Consider the following 20940-nt stretch of genomic DNA (forward strand, 5'->3'; position numbering starts at 1 on the left):
TTTGGGACATCAGACCCATAACCACGCGCCTGCAAAAATGCAAGTATATAAAGTAAATCTCATTTTGAGACCGTAAGCATTCAGCAGGGGAGTCTCTCACTAACCCATGGCAGTGACCATGCTGGAGGGATGGTGAGGTCCAAAGGAGAGGCTGGATGGAGGATGCATCGGTGTCGGTGTAGTCAGCATGTGGCTGGAGTGACTGAAGGGTGAAATGTGGCTGATAGAGGACATGTGTCTGGAGAGGGCGGCGGGGTTAAAGGAGCTGCTCTTGGGAAAGTCTTCGAGGTTGTCATGGACCTTTTTGCACTTTTTGGATTTGCTAGACATTTTTCGGTTTCTGGTCTGAATTCCTTCTTTCTTCATAGTCAGGGGTCTGTTAATCTAAACAAAAATAAATTATTTTTTTTTGTGCTTCCATCTCTTCTCCCCAGATCACTGTGGGATTCATGCACCCTATGCCACAGGATATGCCCAGGTCCAGCTGAACATCCAGCAGTCCCCTCCTCCCCCTGCATAGCTCAAACACCTCCAAAATTCAAATCAGGGCCAAAACCACTCCTGGGAACTGCAGAAAATCCCAGGTTGGACTGAAATTTGTAGAGATGAGAAGACAGAAAAGCACAGAGCCCCACAGGAGGAAAGCATACCCAAATAACTTGTAGTGGCTGAAAAATTTCAGCTATCTGCGCATAAGGTAATTGCAGCATGTTTAGGAATGAGACCAATCATTATCACCTTGAAATATTCCCTGCAGACACCATCTCACCCCCAGGCTCTCTGACTGATCTAAAACCATTAGTGACAGCAGCTGCTGGGATTTCAGTGCTACCAGGGGTCTCAAACTCTCCCAGGGTCGTTAGGGTGCTGCTCAAACTCTTCATAAGACTGACAGCTGATTTTGTATTACTTGTACTTTTTAAGAAAGGTTTTTGCAACAGTTGGGAAGCATGCATAAAAACCTTTAAAAATCTATGCTTGGGCAATGACAGGGGTCTCACAGTGGCTCCTCTGCAGAATCCCACCCAAGGCAGAAAGCAAAACCCCATAGCACTGACACTGCTTCTTGCAATAACTGTGGGTGCTGATGATGATGAAAAGGGAGGAAAAAAATGGATCCACTATCCACTGAGAACCACAAGGCCAATGGAAGGAGGTTCTTGCAAGGATCCTGAGCATATTTTGATTCGTAAGATCTTCAACCAGTGCAGGGAACAAAGCACACCCTTCTTTGAGATCACAGAATAATTTAGCTGCTTGCTTATCAGTGCCTTTCCCCACAGTGTGAGAACCATTCTGTGAGTTCTCTCCCCAAGGAGGCAGGGATACAATAGCTCCCTGTTATATGCAGGGACAGAGGCATGGGGAGAGGAAAGAGCATCCCAAAGTTCGTCATCTCACTCTGAATTAGTGACCCCAGGCTCTCCGCACCAGCAGTGATGAGAAATTTCACCTCACCCTAAAAAATGGGCAATTGAAAGTCTGATTACCTCTGGATAAAGGCAGCCAGTGGGAGCAGCCCAGCTTGCTAGCAGCCGAAGGTATGCCAGCCCATGTGCAGATCCACAGCAGCCTTGGGGCAGCAGCAAGCCAAAACCTCAAATGTCATAGGCTTTAAATACAATATCACCCTTCTCTTTGACTTGCTATCCTCATGGGATACACATACAAGGGAGGCCCTTTGCTTCAGCCTGTGATGGGAAAGCATAGCCTGCCTGTTTCCAGTCACCCAGTAGGGATTTCTTGTCCATGTTCAAAAGGCAAAAGGTGAACCCCACTGGGGAGCAATGTCACAACTGATCTGGAGGTCCTGATCTCCAATAAGACCAGCTCAGACCTGGGGAGACATACATAAATTCCTGCCTCCCCAGCTCATAATGAGAATTTGCACCATGATATGAAGTCTCAAGGGCATCCAGATTGGATTTCCAGAGAAAGTAGCAAACACAAGCTGAGGACCTGGTGGTGGCAAAACTGCACCAGCCTCATGCTGTGCTGGCTCTTGGAGTGTCCTTCAGAACACCGATCACCTCCTTAAAGCAGCATCTTTCATGCTTTGTTCAACTGCAAAGAACGGATCCTCATAGACTGTGATGTGAGCCTAAAGGATAGGAATATGAGTTTTGCTCAGGATGCACTGAAACAGTTTGCCCAGAGAGGTGGAGGATACTCTGTCCGTGGTGACATTCAAGGTTAAGATGGATGGAGCTCTGGGCAACCTTATCTCTCTGTACATGACCCTATCCACTGCAGAGGAGTTGGAGCAGATGACTTTTAAAGTTTCTTTCCAACTCAAACTCCATGATTCTATGATAAGCTGTAGCCAGCCCTGCAACTGGGGTCAAGGTGCCATTCCAACTGATAGCATCATCCTGCTGTACTTGGCCTCACTCTCTTGCCAGGTATTTGACCCAAAGAGATAAGCACTCAGACAAATATCAAGAGGAGGGAGACCAGAACAGCCACAACAGCAAGCCAGAAACACAACAGCAAGCCAGAAACATTTCCCACTAACTTCTAAGATTAAACACAGCAAAGTTAAGGGGGTCCCCGAAACATCAAAGGCACAAACCCATATCTGTTTCTGGGGGAGAGAAATGAGAGACCTGGAGGGAAGACCTTTCACATGAAAATTCATTGTGATAAAAATGACAAACACATGCTAAATTAAAATTAAACCACCTCAAAGCATGTATATGAAATTCATTAATTTCAGATGGAGCTAATTAATTATGGGCAGGAATTACGTTCTTTGTTGTATCATATGCAAAACACTGACTGCTCTGCTCTTGGGACACTTCACTCTACCTTTGGATATTGTGTAACAAAGGTTGCTTTTGAGGACTTTTGCCAAAATCAGTGATATCTCGTTCGTTTCTATGGGTGCAAGACAGGGTGCTGCATACCTCCAGCAAGGTACAAGCGCTCCCACCTATCTCTGAAGTGAGCGAAGGCTGATCCCACTTCTAAGAAGGACTGAAATAGCAAGGACAAGAACCCCACATTCGAGAGATCAAATCCAGGGGACAGTCATAGACATTATAGGTCTGATCTTGCTCTGACTGAAGACAAAGGGATTTTGCCACTGACCTCAATAAGGTCCTGTCACTGAAGCGGATTTATCCTTTAGACATAGTCATTACAATGTTGGGTTAATCTTCCAGACTGGCTGTATCTTAAAGAACACTCTGGGATGCCACAGGATGAAAGGCGTCGCATCAATGTGAAATATTAGTCATTCTTAATACTGGTGTTAATGGAGCCTGCTCTTGTTGAAGTCAATTGGAAAAATGTCAGCAACTCCACTAAAGGTATCCCAAGACTATTATAGTCATTGCTTATATCCTACTGTCAAATGGGTTCACTTCAGCTGAGGGAATCAACAGGAAAACAAACTGATATCGCTCATTAAAAAAAAAAAAAATTGAAAAAAAGTGTTGGTATTATTTACTGCAACCCTTCCTGATGTAGGCGTGAAATGCAGACACGTTTTATCTTCAGATCAATCCATTAAAATACCCTAATGATCTGAAGGTCCTAGGAAAACTCATTTAACAGAAAGAAAAGACAAAAGGAGGAAAGGTAGGGGTAACTAAAAGAGCAAGGGTTTTCCTACTAGCCTAAATCAGAATGAAATCATCTTCCAAGTAGCCAAAAGACTTCTGCAGTCATTGACACATCTGTGCAGACACCCTGCTGCTCAAAAGGGAAATGCTATGGCGAGCCTGAACGCATTTCCAGCGAGCCTGTACACATTTCCAGCACCTCTCCTGGTGGAGAACCAACGCAGAGACAAACAACGAAAAGGAGCAGGATCACACCTGCACTTTAAAATACCAAACCAATTCCCACCAGCCTACGAAACTTGTCTATGATCAACCACAAAACTTCATCCCTGCTATGAGTTGACTAAAGGCAGTTAGAGCAGCTCACCTCCTAGCAGCCAAAAACAGAAGGAAACTTCATGATGCTACCATTGCCTTATCACCAGTCACAAAAGAATTTTAAAAATAAAGTCACTCACATATAATTTATAAAGCAGAGTGTGGCCTTCACAGCTGTACACCTTGTAAGCCACATTAGGCTGCAGAACAATGCCTCAGCACTGTGCCCTTGTAAAGCTTTAAAGCTGTGAGACTGGTATTTTCAAGGATGATCTGCAGTGATGTTGCTCATTTCTCACTGTAGTTATAACTAAGCATCATCCAGCAGCAAAAATTAAAAAAAGAAAAAAGTGGAAGAAAAATCTACCTTCTCATAGCCAGATTTTAGTATCCTTGCCTAGTTCTATCATAGTACTCTAGGGGGTATCATTTAAGCAGGTCCCATCAGTGGAGCTGCTCTTAAGGCAAGATACTACTTGACTTTGGTAACTAGCTGTACTGAGCTTTTCAGAAGCTGACAGTGTTTTTAATGAGTATGAAAACAGTTCCAATCTGCTCAAGGCCTGCCTTATGTCACAGATTTCACTAACATCCCTAAACAATGGATCAGGGGGTCGGTTCAGGCCAACTAGTTTCACAAAGTGAGTGTTAAAAAGAAAAGGAGAGAGGGAGCAGGTGCTCGTTCCTGGAGAACTCCAGTGTTCAGCTGCCTTAGGGGGAATTCCTCCCGTCTGACAGCTATGGTGCAGATCCACATGAACTTAACATTCTGTCTCCATTTCTAGACACAGGGAGATACTGTACAGTCTTCAGGGCTATAAATGATCTCATCCAAATGCAGACATCTTCACCAGGTCCAACAAATGGTACCTGAGGTGAGACTATTCCCATTCAAGGGCTTTGCTGCAGCACAGGGGGAACAACTCAGGTAGAGGTGTCCTTACTGCTCGTGTTCGCGCTAGGTGATTAAAATGATAGAATTCCTTAAGTTAGAAGGGAATTTAAAGCTCACTCAGTTCCAATGCCCTGCCATGGTCTGGCTGTCACCCACCAGATCAGGCTGCCCAGAGCCCCAAACCAACCTGGCCTCGAGCACCTTCAGGAATGGGGCACCTACAATTTCTCTGGGTTACCCTACAATTTCTCCGGGTTATCCGGTGGACCCGATGGCCTCATCGCCATCTAAGCAAAGTCCTAACATCAGTAGCTACACTGCCACAATGACAACAGCACACAAAAATATACTCCTTCACTGAAGCTAGCTGACATCGTTACCTTCTTGCCATAGAAATAGCGAGCTAAGTATTTTCTTATGATACTCCGAGTTTTCACTCCTCATGCCTGGTCCAACCCTCTGTTTGCAGATCACACAGAGAGTCTGATGACAACCTTTGTTTGCTACAAAGAACTCAAAAGGTGCTGAGATGCTCGCCCACTAAAGGGTAAACACATTTTCCTTTTTTCCAAGAGAGAGATGCCTCTCACAGAACAGGTGAAAAATTAGCCTAGTTGGGTCTTCTTTTTTTCCTCCTGTTTAATCCAAACTTGTTCACTCACGTCAAAAATACAAAGAGCTTGAAATAACAAGGGACAGAGACACCACCAGGTTTGGCTGCCCCGTGAAACCCAATCCATCTTTGATGTACTTGTGTGGGTAGACATCAGGGTAAAACATAGCCTGAGATTTCTAAGTCAAACATAAAGCAAACGACCACTACGAAAAAAAAAAAAAAAAAAAAAAAAAGTTATGCCAAAGCACAGAAAATGGAAGTCTTTTCCTTCTTCTGACATAATAATTATTCCAATGTCACATGTAGAATGAGAGTAACAGTAGTAGCCTTAAGACTCCTGTATTAGCAGTATTATTTGGTAGAAGACTTTTCAGATTCCTTTAGCTCTTTCCCTAGGGCACATATCCTTGGTTTCTGCAATCTGGCTTTGCATGGAGATATTAGATTAAATCTTCCAGCCAGTTCATTTTGTTACATTTCTCATTCCTTTCCATGACAGATGCCTTAAAATTCATATCACAGGTTTAGCACACTCTACATCCCACTAACTAAATCAAGTCCTTTCTGTTTAGGAATCGCTTGCGTCAAATGGGGCAAACAAGAGACCTAAATAAATCACCTCTGGGGACTGGCAGAGGGACAGGACAAAGATAGCCACAAACCCAGGAAAGATCTAAATAGTCACTGGCACATTTTGCTTTTTTGGCGGAGTTTGTGTTTGCTGGAGGAACCAAGCTGTGCGTAGAAGGGGTATCAGCTTGCAGGATGGTGTGTTGTCTTTTCCAGCACGCTGAGCCCAATCCGCAGTGGATAACATGTCTCTCTGTTGATCCACCCCTCCTTCCTTGGCTCAGGCATGGGAAAGCTCTAACATTACCCACTGACAGTCCTGTTTTATACCTTCCCAAGTCAGATCAGCTACATTTAAGGGGACACTCGCTCACTGCTTCAAAACTTAAGGTTCCCAAAGGGATCCCCAAAGGGACAGAGGAGGTCTCAGCACCACCCAAGACTGGATGTCGTAGAGTCATAGAATCGTTTGAGTCAGAAGGGACCTTACAAGGTCACCTAGTCCAATTCACCTGCAATGAACAGAGACACCTACAGCAAATCCTGAAGCCAACGAAGAGTTTGAACCACCCAAGAGTGGAAATCCTCAAACCAAGGAAGACTTTGGGCCACCCAAGAGTATAAATCCTCATACTAAGGAAGACTTTGAGACACCAAGCATGGAAAGGGAGGCCCCGCTACCGCGCGTTACCGTCACACTTACATTGTGCAGCTTGTAGTAGAGCCCACAGGCATTACAGACAGGATCGCCGTTGGCATTTCTCCTCCACAGGGTGGTGGTGGTGGTCTGACAGTTAGCGCAGGACGTGCCCGCCCTCCTGGCTGCAGACTGCGGGAACGGGTGGGACAAGAAGAGGTGAAAAAAAAGCATTAAAAAGATGCCATCAGCAAAATCTCTGAGAAAGAAAACATCAACCACACAAGACTGACGCACAGCAGCAGAGGCCTACAGAAACTGGCTTGTGAGAACAAATAATAATTCCGACAAAAAATCCCCGAGGTACTTTAATCCCAAATTATATATGAACTGAATCAGGTGCCAAAGGGCATCCTAAAAGTGAGTGCTAAACCTCTGATAGAGCTCATCAAAATTAGCAACGCTGGCACGGCCCATTCCAGAGGGGAAAATATTATTTAAATGCCAACATGTCTTTCCATCTTAATTCTCTCAGACCCCCCAGGGATCTAATTCTGCAGTCAGGGCCTGAACCAGCAATTGCTGGAGTCAGTGGCATGAGTCACGATGGCTTCAGCCAGTGCTGGATGAGACCCGCGCCATGCTCACTGGGCAGCTGCTCGCTGGGTCTGACAGCAAGCACGGCCCCATCCCATAAGTTCAGCTCTGCTTCAAAGGATACAGGCTCCAGATCGGAAATAACACTGCGGCGAAGAGCAAGAATCCCAACTTTTTAATTACACCCTTCTGCAGCCTCAAACTTCATGTTTATTTAAGGACTGGTAATGAGGTTGAAAGAAGAATTTACCATTTCATAAAAAGGGAGGAACAAAAAAAAAAAAAAAAAGTATATGTGTCAAGGTGTATAAAGAAGCTTTTTTGTGAGCTGTGATAATGATTTAGGAAAGCCAAATTTAGCCAAGTCGCTTCTCATTCACATGCATGAATTCTTGCTTATCATTTAAAAACTGTAACTTTGGCAAACAAATTGTCCTTCTGCCACTGAAGGAGGAAAAGGAGTTTGCAGACTTTTATATGAATGCGTATGCATGCTTGCATGCGTGCAAGTGCCTACAGCTCCTAAAAAAGATCTTTAGATCCCACTCCTATCTCTTCTTCATCAACATGACACAGTCCCAGAGCTCTGATTTCATCCCGATGCACCGCTTTCAATGGGACTGCTCATGTGCTTAAAGTTAAAACATGTGCTTAAACGATTTGCCAGATCATAGCAATGCTTGGCACCTTGCAGAACTGAGCCTTTAATGCTCTCTTTTGTGCTCTTACTGTTTCAAATTTACCCCTCACCCCACTCAGCCGCACACTGTAGCACATCCAACATTAAAAAAATAATAAAATACCGCATCTTTGGAGACTGTACAGCAAACCCAAAATGCAAACATGGACACTGGCACGGCGCTAGCATTAATACCAACTCTTGTTAGGTCATGTTGCAATTTTAATCATAATTGAATGTGGCGTAGGTGGAGAGAGGACGGGTTGGTTTTGTTTTAGATAGAGTAGGATTTTTTTCCTCTTTTTTAATTACACACACGAAAAAAAGGACTATCTGAAAAAATAAATCACGCTGCGCCCACAAGCATTAAGAAGAATTGAAGAATGCCCAGTCTGACAACAAGGGGCTCTTACCAGGCAGCATGAAAAGTGTTCTGCCTGCAAAAAAAAAAGAAACCATCTGAAGAAGTTGAGGCACCCCACCACCAAAAGCAGAGCCTATCAGGCAAGTTTGCGCACAGAGGCCTTTATCCTGTCCTTCTCTGGACTCTGCCAAGGCTCCAGATTTGGTTTCCATTCAAATCACCGGATTGGTGGACATACCTGCTCGCAGAGCTGCACACCCACCACAACCCAGGGGCCAAGCATAGGTGGCTCGGAGGCTGGAATGACTCTCTGTGGCAGCTTTGAATTTATCAGACCCAAAAATCAAGCCTAAGGAAATTTCTGAAAACCAGCGATATTTGACTCAGCCCACACAGGGGAAACATCCCCTTTGAAGACATTTGGGGTTTCAACACTGTGCTCACCATAATTTCTCGGATGGTAAATGTGTTTAAAGGTATGCCTCATTCCAACTACCTTTTCAGGATCTCAAGCAAATTCTCACCAGCTAATTATAAATACACCAATAAATCACTATGTTCATTATCTTCCCTAAAACCTAATCCATCTGTCACTTTTTCTCTACAAAACCTTGGCATTGTTATCTCAATATTTTAAGTCCTGAACTCTTTTCGTCCCAGACCGTAGCTTTCATTCTGTACCAATTTAGACCAGAGACAGCAACAGTAGGCAGGAAATAATGAATAATAACACTATTTTCAAGGCTCCCAGCAATGGGACTGACACTCATCACCAACCCAATCATGTTCATGTCAGTACTGGGATGACACACTATCATCTACAGGACCAGAGCTGGTTGAGCAAAGACACAACTTCATGCTGGAAGTGCTGACAGTGATGGAAAGGTGGAACCAAGGAAGGTGCAGAAGGAGGAACTGAGTGCTGATAAACATGCTTAAGAGCTGGTTTTGGTGCCTACATTTACACGGAGTATCCAAAAAGTTGCAAGGGACAGCTTCCTAAAATCATGTTGCATGTGCCAAATCCCTCTGAGAAACTAGCCATTATTCTTCCAAAATCAGTACGGACATGGAAACAGAGAGCTCTGCATCCATGTGGGCAATGAAAGAAGAAAATTCAAAGGAAGGCTTTGTCTCAGCTAAGGGCCATGAAGGAGCTACTACGGGCTTGGATGGGGGCACTCTACAAGATCCACAGCTTTCCCCCCAAAACATAGAGCTCCTCAACCTGCAAAGCTCATCTCATCATTCCCCATAAAGTCAGCCCTACAAAGACTCCCATTGAATTTAATGAAGCTTGGGTTCCCAGCATCTAAGGATTTATTTGACTTCTCTATCCAGCCCATCGGAGTCCTGTCATTAGCTACAGTGCACTGGGATCAGAGCCTACAAAACCAGCCCAAGGTCACACAGGAAACCTGTGGCAGAGCAAGAGGTGCACACCTCGGCTCCCAGCCCGCTCACCTCCCAGAGCCGGGAGGATCATTCAAACCACAGACATGCATGCTTCCACATCCTTGCACAAAGAGATGCAAATGCAGAAGGTCTTGATGCATTCTGATTTTTTTCTTTTTGAGAGCGTTAGCAAGAAAAATAGAGGCAAACGGTGTAAAAAACATTGTTTCAGACAGTGATAAAAAAAAAGGAGAATAAAAAAATCTGAAGTTCTCATTTAGCAAAAACTGCATGCAAAGTTTTTTGTATCTCAGACTTCAGCTAAAATGCCCAAGATAGGAATGATTATGCAAGACCAGGTCTTTCTTTACATTTTTCATGCTTTTTTTTTTTTCCTTTTTTTTCCCCAAGAGTGACCTTTCAAAATGTATTTATTTATATATTCCATTTTACATGTGCCGAGCTCGGGGTAATTCAGGACATTCTTTCATGGTTCCATCAGACACTCTGTGAAAGCTCTACCCCCTTTCCAGCCGCTTTCCTATCCTGCCTCCCCCTCTGCTTGTTTGGATACGCTCAAGCTCCTGTGTGTTTGGGCTGGGGAAACAGAGCTGTTGTTTATGAGTTATCTCCAGGGCTCAGATATCCGGCAGCTTTTTCCTAGGAAGTTGACTTTACACATAAAGAGAGAACGAGGAAAAAAAAAAAAGAAAAAGAAAACGAGGTGTGTGTGCTTAAGACAGAAGGGCTGGCGGGAAGGAGGAGAAGAGAACAAGAGAGCTGCTCCAAAAAAATTAAAAATCCCAAGCCATACTTCCCTCCCTAGAAAGCCTTTCCTTTTTCCTAACGAGGCTGTGAAAGACAAGCCTGAGCCAAAGGAGACCAACATTTTCTTATAAGGGAAAAGCACTGAAAGTCTGTCCCTAAAAGCACACATGGCAGAGCTCCACACCAGCGCTGTCCCCTTCAGTCCATCAGCCCCAAAACACCACGGGGATGCACGAGTTGCTTTTCCTCCACCTTCCATTTTTAATCCTAATGCGACCAAATGTGCCTCGATTCAAAACATTCAATAACTTCCCAGGCAGGGAACATATTTTTTCCCCCACTTGATATATTTTTCCCCTTGTGGTTTGCCTGATTATTTGCCAAATAGACTTCAACGCATTTATTAGCCATGCCCACAGCTTCCAGACCTTTTTGTGGCTTCCAGGGAAATTCATAAATAGATCACTGGGGATGCTATAATGTATTACCTGTATATATTATGGTCCTGAGGCCTGAAACTATTATTTCACCATTATTCCAAATAGTTACCTGTGCATTTCACCTTCCTCCAGCTTGTGTGGTTGTGGGTGCACACTCAGTTTTGCACCCTCACACACTTTGCCATGCCCTACATTGAGATGGCAATGGGATGGAGGCAGTGGTGGTGCTCAGGAACAAGTAACCCTGCTCAGATCCCTTCTGTGTCACCACCAGCCAAGAGGAATGGAAAGCACACAGAAAGAAATTTCCAGCTTCTTATCTCTTTGGTCAGTGGGAAATGTCTTTAGAAAGAGCTTTCACCCTTGGGTCACCACCCAGGTCCGCTGTGCAGAGGCTGCCACCCTATTGCAACCTGGGAGAAAACCCAGTCCTGGCTTACAGAAACCTCTAGATCTTGATTTTTTTTAAACCTGTTTTATGTTTGCAATAGGAACAGACAACTGAGGCCCACAGCGCGTGGGATCCTCTCTCCAAGCATCCTCCATCCAGCCCTCAGACACAGTGCGTCCACTTTTTGGGGCTGGCTGAGCTTTCCCTCTCCATCCCAAGCTGCGAACAAGAAACAAAAGTGGCAGGAGAAAACAAATTCTGTACAATAAAATAAAACCACTCACCAGCCTTCTCTTGGGTTTGATCAGGGGTCGGTTCTGCCCGTTCATTTTGTGATAGAGTCCACAGGCGTTACACAAGTAATGCCCGGTGCCGTCTCTTCTCCACAGAGGGGTTGAGGTAGCCCCACAGTTTACACACTCCCTGCCTTCTAGAAACAAGAGAGCACATAGTTCACTTAGGGAAAACAGTGGTGAAAGAGGATGGAAAAATCTCCCCCCTGCCCCAGAATAACTCCAAAAGGCACTGTCTGTCCTCTCCGAGCTCAAGATGCCCAAGAGCCCAAGGCCATGGTTAAGACACAGAGGTAGAGGACTATCAGCCCTCATTGGGTCTGATCCTGCCCCATCACCCCAATCCTGACACCCCACGTCTCCTATGCCCTTTAGGAAGAGGTAGGTAATGGTGACCCCTACCCAAACCCCCGGGCAGCTCAGGGGTTCCCTGGAGCTCTCCCCCACACATGGGTCCCTCTTGGTGGGAGGAAGATGGGAGGCTGGTGGGTCTCTGTCACCCCTGGAGTTAGAAAAAAAAGGGGCCTACGACCCTCCTGAGACAGATAGATGCCAAATATATGTCCACAAACACCTTCCTAATGCGTATGTGGACCCTGGGTTCACTCCTTGAGCATCACCCTGCATCCCAGTGGGAGCCAGAGGTGCTCTTCCTTTGGTCTCAGATCAAAACCCCCAAATAATCATGGCCCAAGCACCAGAACACCTCTCCAGCCCTAGTCAATCCACAGTCACTGGGCCAGTAACCACTATCTATTTGTTTGCAAGTAAGCTTTCACTGATCAGCCAGCGGGGCTGCAGAAATTCCTCTGTCTTCCTCACTTTATGTACAGACCATGCCCAATATTTGGGACCCTGAATAGTTTATAGTCTTTTCCATCTTCTTCTCCTCCTTTTTGGCACCCTTCTGTCTTGAGTTATGAGTGGACTCCCCCAACCCTCTGGCTCCCAGGATTTAGGGGACACAGTACCTCACAGCTACTGACAGAGGGTTGAATGAGTGGTTTCATGTTGTTGTTATTTTATTTCTTGCACCTAAAGGCACTCCCAGCCCGTCTGAGAGCAGCAGAAACACTCAGCTAGCCGAAGCAGAACTAACCCAGCTCAGCAGTGGGTTCGAGCACGAAGCACCCACTCCCTAACCACAAACAGCAGCCGTTTTTCCAGAGCCTTTGTGCTAAACCTCCCTCCCCTGCTCCAAAAAATAATCGTAATAATGAAATGTTAATTTGCATCCGTTTCTCCCTCTTTTCATCGTTCGCAAACACCCCCTCCCTTCTTTTCACCCGGACCCATCCCCCTTTGTCTGCGAGCTCCCCAGCTTGCTAAAATCGACTTTAAAAAAAGAAAAAAAGAAAAAAAAATAGGTGTTGCTCTTGGGGTTGGTTTATCGCAAACCGCAGAAGTCTTTCTAGAAGGTAAAGTAACAGAAAGTGGCAAAAGGAAAACAAGAGGAAGGAGGAAGAGGGGGGGGGCAAAACGGTTTGAAAATCCCGCGCAGCCGCTGCCCCGCGGTTCGGGGTGAGGATAAAGCGGAGCCGCAGCGGTCGGGTCGGGTCGGGACCGCTCCGGAGCACCCGGGTGGGTTCACTCCGCTCTGGTTAAGCGGGGCGGCCGCTCTGAGGCCGTTTGTGTCTCTGTCCCTCTCTTTTGTTTTACTCCATCTCTCTCTCTCTCCTGCTTTCATGTACAAAACACACAGGTCTGGGTTTTTTTGTCACTCTAACCGCATCCGGACTCTATTAAAGTTCCTGGCGCTGGATAAACAATGCAACTGTCGCGTGCAGCAGTCTGAAAATAATTGGATTAGCTCAAACATATCAGCTAAATAGAGACAGTCCCTGCTCAGACAGACAGAGTAAATGTCACCCTGGAAAAACCCTGAAAACTGATCTCATTCATGCCAGGCAACCCCGCAGCAGCCTCCACGGAAAAAAAAAAAAAAAAAAAAAAAAAAAAAGAAAAAAAAAAAAAAAAAGAAAAAAAAAAAAAAAAAGAAATAAGAAAAGAAAAAAAAAAAGAAAAAGAAAAGGAAAAGAGTTTTGACTAATCGCCCTTTCTTCTCCTCACACAGCAGCACCCTTTGGTGCACCCTAAATCCCGACCATCCATCCGGCACAGCCCCGCAGTGTGCTCAGTGCGCCGAGACCCCACCGCGGTGCCTTCCTCGGGGTTTGGGGTCCGGTCCGAGGGCGGGCACGGAGCTGGATGGGGCTGGGGGGGTGAGCTCAGGGTAATTCTCCCTCCCCTCCCTGTTTCCCAGCCTCCCGGCGCCGCATGGGAAGAGGCCCTGGGCTGAGCCGCGCTGGGAAGAGCGGGGCGGAGGGCAGGCGGGGGAAGTTGGCCGGGATTAAAGTACCATTATTAAAATACGGAGAGATACACTAATGCTGCGGTTCCCTCGGTTTCGCTTCCTCATTAAACGCCCGCAGCTGAGCACAGTAGAGGCGTTTGGGATCGCCCCCGGGGTTGGAGCCCGGCGGGAGGGAAAGGCTCGGGCACAAGGCTCGGGCACAAGGCTCGGGCACTCGGGAAGGACTTAGCCTGGGGTTAGCATCCCAGCAGGGTAACCTATGAGAAACATTCAACGTTTTTCCTCTCCTTTCCTCGGGAATCAGCCCCCGGGTACGCAACCCACGCTCCATCCCATCACTTCCTCTCCCTTCCCCAGCAAATTGGGACGAAGCAGCCAAAAACCCTACCTGTGCTCGACCGCGCTTTCGGTCGTGATTTGCACCCGAACCCGGTAGGCGATCCTCCTAAGAGGCTGCTGGGGGGGAAAAGTCCAGAGCTATATTCGGGGACATACGGTGGATAAGTAGTGATGGGGTGATGAGCGGAGGAGGTGGCTCCTCCTAACGAGGCCATGCTGCTCCGAGAGTGAGACGACTCCAGCTTCATGGTGTCAGCCAGGGACACCTGATATTTGATGCATTCCTTCTCATCCTGCCGGGTGGAGCCGGTGGAGCCAGGAGTGGAGATGGACGGATCCGGGGACACATCTTTAGGAGGGGTCGGTGGGAAGGTGAAAAGATGCGGGCTGGAGTGACCGGCTGATAAAGTGGAGGAAGAAGCGGGCGGGTAAACGGAGAGGGGTCCCGGCGAGCTGTGATGGATGGAGGTCTTGGAAAAAGGGCTGAGGTTCCAAGGGGAAGCGCTGTGGTGGCTGCTCAGCGCTTTGCTCCCGTCCAGCCATGGCAGTGAGCCGTGCAGCAGAGGGGGCCGGCACACCTGGCTGCCTGCTCGGAGAAAGCACAGCGAGAAAAAGCCGGTTACATTCCCTCTGCCTGCCCTACGACCTGCCTGGGAATGCGGGCTGCAGCCCTGCTCCTTCCTCTGACGCTTAGAGCATAGGAGAAACCCACCTGGTGCGAACCCTTCAGTGTTCTCCCTTTTAAAATGAAATCCTAAAAGCTGCGATCCTGAAGGATTGGGACCCCCCAAGCGGGGATGTGCTGAGACACAGAGCCCCCCTTTGCCCTCTTCCAGACAACCCCAGGTGGACTTGGAAGCAAAGATCCTGCACGAAATTGCCCAGCCCTCGCTGCAGAAACCATTTCTCTGAGTTGGGAAATAATTTGTCAGGCGCTTTCCAAAAGTAGCCATGGGCTACAAACCCTAGGTATATTCTGGCCAAACGAAGAGGATCAGAAGATGCCCAAAAATGTGATTATAACCTTTCTAACCTTCCCAACCAAACTGCTGAACTTTGCAAACTGTCGCAGTTTGTGTTTTCTCCCCTCCTCCCCCCCATCCTTGGGGTTGCACAAAAATGTCAGACAGATTTTGGTGGCAATGTGGCACAGAGAGGGAGTATCAACCTGAAAATAAACTCTCTCTCCATCCCCTTCTCACCACTACAAACTCTTCACTGTATATTAAAATACAGACCTGGGCTTTCAGGGGGAAAAAAAACCGCTGGGCTTATGCAACCGAACCTTTCTTCCCTTTTGTCACAAATGTTCTAGAGGGATCATAACTCACGTTTTAGCCCTTTCTTAAAAAAAAAACATCCAAGGAATCAAATCTACCCAAATCCACTGCAACTTCAGCAAATCGCTGGAAACTGAAAAAACAGTTATTCACCTAGAAGAGAGCAAGGCTGTGTCTGCTGTACAACCCTGAAACACACTGACACCCAGAGAGCCTGAATCTCTCCAGCTACCGTGGTACAGAGTGCTAAACAAGATAGATGCAAACACGAATCTATAGAGCCACAGACAGCAAAAGAGCGGGTGCAGTGTGGACATATATGTCTACATGTGGGCATGTGTGTGTGTTAGAAAACCTACAGGCTGGTTTTCATTGTACCAGACATTCGTGAACAATACTGAAAGTAACTGCTCAAAAGGAAGGGAAGGTGGGTTATACGAATAGAAAGGGTCAAGATTCATTATCTTCTCCAGGAAGTAGCATAGTAAATAATATTCAGGCTAGATCAGAGAGACCGCAGTTCCACTTTCTGCTGATATATTGGGGGAAAAAAATGAAAAGAGCAGAAAAGAAAGAAAGGACAAAGGCTGCTGATCCTCAGAAATAATTGTTTTAAAGGGACTAATGGCAGAACAAAGCAGTTACTGAGCGGACCTAATGCAGACTCGCACTCAACAAGTAGCTGAGGGCTGGGAGCAGCCCTGAGCCCAGCTCGGCTCCACTGCCACTCTCATCCCACCTTCTTCTCCTTGATTTTGGGTTGAGCCTCGGGCTTTTTAGATTCCAGCACTTCAGAGAGGTCACTCTCCAGCTGCGGAGCTCAGCGGCTGCTCATTTCCCTGCCTTATTATTATTATTATTATTGTTGTTATTATTATTATTATTCCCTAACTTTTAACCATAGAGACAACTCCAGTCACACACCCTGGGTTGCTCTGCTTCATCCCTAAAAAGATGGCACCAAAACATCCACCCCTCCGCAGCCCCAGGCCCCATCGGCCGCAGGTATTTCACCTCCTTCTCTAAAAGCAGTGACCCGGGAGCAACGTTCACATCGTGGATCAACCACTTTCCTGCAGGAAAACACCACTGCCCTGCTGCCTGGTTTGGGATCTTCCTTCTGACTTTCTTGTTTTAGCACACGCCATGATGCGGCCCTGGGTGAAACTTTCAAATTGAGCCTAACAAGCTCCTGAAGTGCGAATGAAGTATCCCAAGCACGAGGACTGCGGGGTCATTCCCTGCTCTACTGCATCACCTGCATCACCCCTGCTCTACGGCTCTGCTTCTCGAGAGCAGCGAACGGTGCAAAACCTAAACACCATGTGAAAACGCCGTTAAGCTAATTAGAGAGGAAAATAGCTCAGCGAAAGAGAAAGGAAAAAAAAAAAAAAAGGTAGGTGAAAGAGAAAGAGGAAGAAATAGGGAAAGAGAGGAGGGAAAGAAGGGAAAGAGATTAAAAACAGAAGAAAAAGAAAGATAGGAAAGAAAGCAAAACAATGGAAAGACAGAAAGAAAAAGAAAACGAAAAGTAGCCAGGATTGAGCCGTATTTCTAAAAGCCGGCCTCAAAACCCACCCGTGACGTCGTTTCCCGGCCCGCAGGATCGCTGCCGGGGTCTGCCCGGCGGCACCGGGGCTCGGGGCGGACACTCACCGTGATGGGCCGTCGGGTACCGCTGCACGGTGGCTCGCACGGAGTTGCCGTAATACGGAGGCACTGGGTTGCCTTGTCCGTCGATATTAAAAAGTACATCCACTTCCTCGGCGAGAGGATACTGCGTGGGGTCCATGTAGGTATGGCCAAGAGTGGGGTGGTGGGAGTCCGGGTGCTGCCCATTGAGCACGGCCGGGTGGTGGTGGCTCACCCACCGCGGTTGGTCCGTGGAGACCTCCATCTTCCGCGCTCGCTGCTCTTCCTCCTCCTCCTCCTCCTCAGCGAGGCTGGCGACGGGAGGGGGGGGACGGCTGTGCAGAGTCGGGGTGGGGAAAGAGCTTCGGCGAGGTTGGGGTTGGGTTGGTTTGTAATCGGAGGGAGGAGGGGGGTGGTGGTGAGAAATGTTCGGTTCCAAAAAATTAAAAAAATAAAAATAAAAAAAAAAAGTGAAAAAGAAAAAAGAAAAAGAAAAATAAGAGAATATACTGAAGGGGGGGAAAAAAAAAAAAAAGAAAAAAAAAAAGGGAAAAACAAATTCAGGGGGGGAAAAAAATCTCTACGAAGTGAGATCCCCTCTGTATCTTCCGCTCTTCTTGTAGATGTTTCTCTTCTTTGATCACCTGTAACGAGAAAGAGGAAGGAGGAAAAGGGGAAGGAGCAGAGAGAGGGAGAGAGAGGCAGAGAGAAACGTGCTTGAGAAGTTCTGAACTTTAGCACCTGACTTTTTAGGCAGGAGCAAACCCATCCCATCCCTGAGCCAGCCCTGGGAAGCGCCGCTCTGCCCTGGACCCACCTCTTCCAGCGCCTCTTTCTCTTTCGCTCTCTCCCCGCCCGGCTCGCAGTGAAGCCCGTGCAGCCGCGGCTCCGATTCCCGCTTCGCTTTTTCTCCCTTTTTTTTTTTTTTTCCTCTCTTTTTTTTTCCCCCGTTTTTTTTACTTTTCTTCTTTCATTTTCGCTCCTTCCCTCCCCCCCCCCCACTTTTTTTTTTTTTTTTTTTTTTTGTCGCCGCTGTTGTTTGTTTGTTTATTTATTTGCTCAATTTGCACCTGAGCAGCTCCAGTGCCTTAAGCCCGGTGAGAACTTGTGCCATTCGCTGCGCCGCAGCCTACGGCCGCTCTGATTGCTCATTAATTATTATGCAACCGGGAAAAGGGAGGAAGAGAGGGGAAAAGAAAATAAAAGAGGAGGGGGGAAAGCGATAGAGAAGAAGGTGGGGGTGCGAGGGCAAAAGGAGAAGGAAACGGGAGTGAGGGGGAAAAAAAAAAAAAAAAAGCCAAGTTGCAAGTTGCAAAAGACATTCCGCACAAACCTTGGTGGAGGAGCAGTGTGTGACCCAGGAGGGATGAAGCTGAAAGTGCTTGATCGGATCGGACTGTGCTCGCTCGCTCTCCCTAATTTTTTTCCTTTTTTTTTTTTTTTTTTTTTTTTTTTTTTTTTTTGGCTTTCCTCTCTCTCTCTCTCTATTTTTTTTTTTTTTTTTTTTTTTTTTTTTTTTTTTACAGGGAAGGCATTCTTTCTGAAAGGAGCAGGATGGCGCCAGCCGGCTCAGTGCTTACAGACAGCTGTGGCGAGACGCAACTTAAGGAGGTTCCAGTGTCATAAGCACGGGGGAGGCGGAGCCTGGCCCAGGGTGAGGAGGGGACCGCCAGGGACCGGCCCGGGGCGCACCCGCGCAACTCCGCGCTGCCCCCGCTGCGCACCCGCGCAACTCCGCGGTGGGCGACGCAACTTTCACAACTATTTTTTTTGCACTTTCCCCCCCCCCCCTCCCATTGGCTATTTTTATTCTTTTTATTTACTCACCCTTTTTAAATTTTTCCCCTTTTTCTTTTTTCTTTTTTTCCTTTTTTATTCTTTACTTTCTCATTTTCTATTTACTTTCTCTTCCCATCTATTTCCTTTTTTATTCTTTTTTTTTCTCCGCTTTTTTTTTTACTTTTTTTTAACTTTATTTACTTTTTTTTTCTTTTTTATATGTTTTCCCTCACTTTTTTTCTTTTTCTCTGCCCTATTACTATTCTTATTTTCAAAAGAAAATAACTTTTCCCACCAGCCACGAAACTCTGGGGGCTGAGGGCAGCGCGGGTGCCGCTCCCGGACGCTGTGGGCTGCACGGGGGTCGTTCCTCCCGCCTCCCCCCGGCCCATCCCAATGGATGCAGAGCCTCAGGACGAGCCGTAGCTCCGGCAGGTGCAACACCTCCGGAAAGAAAGCCGCGTCTCCTCGTGCTTAAAGCCGCTCTGACTCGGGAAAGATTTTTCTTTAAGGACCTGAACGTCCCCAAGTTTGGAAATAACACAATTTGGGGGACGTTTTAGCGTTGTTTTTGTTGGAGTTCTCTGGGGCTTTTTTTTTTTTTTTTTTTTTTCCCCTTCAAGTTCCAGCGGAGATCTCGGTTCTACAGGAGACCTGTTACAGACAGGCATGGTGTGCCCGGCAGTGGGAAGGGTCCCGGCGGGGCTCAGCGAAACGGACCCCGCTGCCCCCCGGGCTCCGCACCCCGCGGCGCCACCCCGCCGCCGCTCTGTCAGCCAATGGGGGGAGAGCAGGAACTGGGGCGCCGGCAGCGAGCCGCGCTGATTGGTTGCCCGCCCGCGCCCCGTCGGCCCGGCCCGGCCGCTGCCTTGAGCCAGGGCATCCCTAGCGGCCCCGACGTACCGCCGGCACGGCACCGGGCGTGGGATAGGGGCAGGGATGGAGCGGGGACAGAGCGGGGGTCTGAGGTGGATGTGGGGGAAGGCGAGGAAGGGGGGGAGCGAGGGAGAGAATGTTGGAAGGGTGGGGGGAGAAGAGAGAAGATAGGGGACAGAGAAGAGAAAAGAGAAGAGAAGAGAAGAGAAGAGAAGAGAAGAGAAGAGAAGAGAAGAGAAGAGAAGAGAGAGAGAAGAGAAGAGAAGAGAAGAGAAGAGAAGAGAGAGAAGAGAAGAGAAGAGAAGAGAGAGAGAAGAGAAGAGAAGAGAAGAGAAGAGAAGAGGAAAAGGAAGGGAAGGGAAGAAAAAGGGAAGAAAATAAGGGAAATGGGGAAAGTAGAAGGGAAAGGAGAAGAAAAGGAAAGAAAAAGGAGAAGCAAAAAAAGAAAAAGAAAAAGGAAAGAAAGGGAAAGGATAAGAAAAGGGAAGAAAAGAAAAAGGGAAAGGAAAAAAAAAAAAGAAAGGGAAAGGAGAGGAAAAGGGAAGAAAAAGAAAAGGAAAAGGGAAAAAGGTGAAAAGGAGAGAAAAAAAAAAGAGAGGGAAGGTAGCAAAAGGAAAAAGGTTTAGGGGAAAAAAAAAAAAAAAAAAAAAAAAAAGTTTTAAAAGAAAAAAAAAGAAAGAAGGAAATAGAAGAAGTGACTTACAGGGCCGCTCTGAGCGTGCTGTCTCCCCGCGCAGCAGCACGCTAGACTCTACCCGGCTGCCGGAGGAAGCTCCTCTCAGCCCTTTCATGCAGGGGGGGCTCATTAAAAGCCGCGGTTCCGCAGCGCCTCCCGCGCACCCCCCGCTCCCCTCTGCTCCGCTCTGTGCGCCGACGGGAAATCGCTGCCCGCTCCCGACCGGCGCAGCCTGCAGCAGATGCGCCAGGTCCTTGCGCCGATTTTCAAACGCGTTTTTACACCTCCGCTGAGAGCGGGGCTGAGGCGACCCACTCGACGTTAGAGACGGTACACAGAAATATCGTTTTTCTTAGGTTAGGGCGTTAAAAATCTTATTTGCGGTATATATTACTATAATTCGGGGCAGAAACAAATGCGGGGTAAAGGAACCAAGCGCGCAGTCCAGCCATGGGAAAACGCGCCCCGTGGGGATAAGCGGGGAGAGGGCATCTGGGGGATGTTGTATACCAAGT

The 20940-nt window shown here is 47.3% G+C and overlaps 1 protein-coding gene across 2 annotated transcripts; it reads right to left on the reverse strand.

Moving 5' to 3' along the window:
- Positions 1 to 99: 99 nt before the first annotated feature.
- GATA3 (GATA binding protein 3) lies at positions 100 to 17359 on the reverse strand (the record flags this gene model as incomplete). Of its 2 annotated transcripts, none has more annotated exons than XM_079547676.1 (5): positions 100 to 384; positions 6669 to 6794; positions 11521 to 11663; positions 14232 to 14764; positions 17115 to 17359. In XM_079547676.1, the coding sequence occupies 5 exons, from the start codon at positions 17357 to 17359 to the stop codon at positions 100 to 102; spliced, it is 1332 nt and encodes a 443-aa protein (XP_079403802.1). The 2 variants fall into 2 exon arrangements, with proteins under 2 accessions (XP_079403802.1, XP_079403801.1); XM_079547675.1 differs by having other exon boundaries at positions 11521 to 11666.
- Between the last annotated feature and the right edge of the window lie 3581 nt (positions 17360 to 20940).

The sequence above is a fragment of the Tetrao urogallus genome (genome assembly GCF_951394365.1).
Source record: "Tetrao urogallus genome assembly, chromosome: 1".
In the NCBI taxonomy this organism is placed as follows: domain Eukaryota; kingdom Metazoa; phylum Chordata; class Aves; order Galliformes; family Phasianidae; genus Tetrao; species Tetrao urogallus.